Genomic DNA, 3,086 nt, shown 5'->3' with positions numbered 1-3,086 from the left:
TAAATAAAAACACACATGCCCAGGAAGGTCTTGTATGCCCCCTCCATCAAAATGTACCCATCCAATATAATAAAATGGTAAAAAAATGTTCAATAATAAATAAAAATAGGGGCTTAGAAATAGCTCAATGGTAGACTTGCCTGGTGTGAAAGGGTTTGATTCCCAGCACCACAAAAACAAATCCATAAAATAAAAAAAGTTCTAAAAAGAAGCCACCAATAGTAAAATGGTCACACATTAAATGTAAGTATTGGTGCTGGAGGAATGGCTCCGCAGTTATGTGCACTGGCTGCTCTTCCAGAAGACCTGCATTCAGTTCCCAACACCCTTATCAGGTGGCTTACAGCGATTTGTAACTATAGTTCCAAGGGATCTGCTCTCCTCTTCTGGCCTCTGCAGGCACCTGCATGCACACGGTACACACTCAGATACACACATAAATAAAAATAAATCTTAAAAAAAAAGTAATCACATAAATTTAATTCTTGAAAATGCATACTGTATCATATATTCCATACTGCAGGATTAATTTATACCTCTGCTCTTTCAGTTGTGCTAATTCTTCTCCAATAAGTTTTGGTCGATGCATCTGCTGGACCCTGATCATCTGCAAAAGTTGGTCAGCTTCACAATCTGGCAGATCACCCTTAACAACAAATATAGAATAACCTAAAAAGAGGCAAAAATAAACTAAAACAACTAGTAAGAGATTCAAAATTGATTTGAACTGATAGCAGACAGAAAAGAAACACAGTATAGTAGGAAAAATAAAAGTTGAAAATCCAGAAACACCTGGGTTTACATGATTCTCACATGAACTAGGAGGGGACTCTAGGACCTGGTATATTATGTCTTGAGCCTCACTTTCCCCATCTGCAAGACTCAGTGACTATGAGAAAACAGGGCAATATACTGTGTACAACAGTTCTACAAAGGCAGAGTCTGACCAGCTGGGCTACTCACTGAGCAGCAGTGGACAGGTGGGTAGAGGAAACAATCTAGAATTGGATTCCTTGTGTTGGATCCTAGCTCTGTCACTTTCCAGCTACATGGCACTATTTCAGTCACCTGTCTTGGTTGGGTCCTTTCATCACTGACAAAGGAACCTTCCGCACAGGGGTGGTGTGAAGGTACGTTTGGTTACTATGTCCACTGACTGGTAACAGGGATAAAATGGAGCTCCTATGGACATAGTAGCTCCCGACCGTGCCCCTGCCCCAACAGAGCCTTTCCAACTGAAAATAGGAGCTGAGAAGCTGGAACGCCGGATCTAGTTAAGATGCCAAACACTTGCTTCATGTTTTGAATGGTCCAATGGAATTTTTAATAAACATGAGCCTAGAAAAGCTGGGTTTTTCCAGGTAGATGTTCCACACAGAAAGTGAGTAAACATTGTTTATAATGAATTCCAATCTACTTGAAGTTTTCTACTGATTTTCTTAAACATCAAAGAAATCAAGCTCAAGAGGGCTGGTCATCACACAAAAAAGATAATGCTTAACATCTTTTTAATTTTATTTTTTAAAAATATTTTATTCTGGGGCTGGAGAGATGGCTCAGCGGTTAAGAACATTGGTTGTTCTTGCAGAAGACCTAGGTTCAAATCCTAGCACCCACGTGGCGGCTAACAACTGTCCGTAACTCCAGTTCCAGGGGATCCAACGGCCTCTTCTGTCCTCCTCAGGCATTGTATGACATGGGTGCACTTACCTACATGCAGGCAATACACTCATATACATAAAATAATTATTTTATGTGTATGAGAATACTGCCTGTATGTAAGTGCACCCATGTCATGCAATGCCCGAGGCAGTCAGAAGAGGGCGTTGGATTCCCTGGAACTGGAGTTACAGAAGGCTGTTAGCCACCATGTAGGTGCTAAGAATTAAAGCCAGGTCCTCTGCAAGAGTCGACAGTGCTCTTAACCACTGAGACATCTCTCCAGCCCACTAATTTTGACATTCTATTCAAGACTTTGGAATTTATTCTGAAGACACTAAATGGTAAAGCATGCAACATAATATACATTAGATTTCTACAAAAGCACTCCAGCTGCTTTAGCAATATAACACACAGGAACCCAGGCTGCAGGAAGAATGGTCCTTATGAAAAAGGATACCTGAAAGAAAGCATGTATAAGGGAGAAAAACAACACACCCAAACAAACAACCACCACAACGATCCAGTCTTTGGTGGACATATTTGATTTGAAATCCTTCTGGACTTCCAGGTGAAGATGTCAAAGTCAGGATTAGAGTTCAGGACAGATGTCTAGGTTAAAGACAAAAGTCTGGGAATTATCAACATATAGATATTAGGGAGCTATCGGTAATGGCAAGGCAAGAGTGAAGAATGATCTTTGACAGCAAGAAGATATTGGATTAGTTACTAATGTAGAAATCACTAAGAATTTAAGCAAAAGAGACAGATTACCAGTGGATCTAAAGCCTTCAATGAAAAAGGAAGAGGCTCATAGATGGGCAGGCATAGTTTAATCTAGGGCATACATTCAAAGGAGCAGGAGTTCACAGAAAGAACAGGGGCCTAGAAGGATCAAAGGGGAAAAGGAAGACTGTACCCCTTCCCCTCAGCCCTGTGATCTGCAGGATACAGAAGGAAGGGCGATTACTTAAGAAGGGCCACAAAGCAAGCTCCAGATTTAGGGGAGGATCCAACATCAGGAGCATTCACATGGAACTGTGTCATTCAAATCATAGCCTCAAGTTCACTGCCTAAAATGTGAGGATGATTTCACAACCCAAAATCAGTACTATCACACATCTATTGACTTAGTTTTTGTTTAGCTACTGTGAAAAGCAAATAGCATAAATTTCTCAGTCTTTATTTACCTTCTTGCTGTAACTGAGCCAAGAAAAGTGCGAGGTATGTGTCTGATATTAATTCTGGACCCGTCAACAAAGAATTCAAGTTAAACCACTAGAAAAAAGATACATCAATATTTGTTAGTGTACATATATGTTAAAAAGAATTCTCCACATGTTAAACATACAGTCCACCAAAATGTAATAAGATTCTCTAAATAATGGAAATATATCAAACAGAATTTAAAAAAATTTTTTTATTAT

At 39.7% G+C, this 3,086-nt stretch overlaps 1 protein-coding gene across 6 annotated transcripts in view; it reads right to left on the bottom strand.

The window, feature by feature from the left end:
* Window positions 1-3,086, bottom strand: part of Atxn3 (ataxin 3) — a 42,725-nt gene that overhangs the window by 16,800 nt on the left and 22,839 nt on the right. For all 6 annotated transcript variants that reach the window (XM_029557957.1, XM_029557958.1, XM_008821726.3 and 3 more), the window contains exons 6-7: window positions 2,850-2,937; window positions 537-669 (exon numbers count right to left, since the gene is read on the bottom strand). In XM_029557957.1, coding sequence (XP_029413817.1) covers window positions 537-669; window positions 2,850-2,937 — 221 coding nt within the window. The remainder of the gene's footprint in view (window positions 1-536; window positions 670-2,849; window positions 2,938-3,086) is intronic.

Source organism: Nannospalax galili, unplaced genomic scaffold (genome assembly GCF_000622305.1).
Source record: "Nannospalax galili isolate Female #2095 unplaced genomic scaffold, S.galili_v1.0 scaffold107, whole genome shotgun sequence".
Lineage (NCBI taxonomy): Eukaryota > Metazoa > Chordata > Mammalia > Rodentia > Spalacidae > Nannospalax > Nannospalax galili.
Note: the sequence above shows the minus strand (reverse complement) of the source record. Positions and strands in the feature narration are given on the sequence as shown.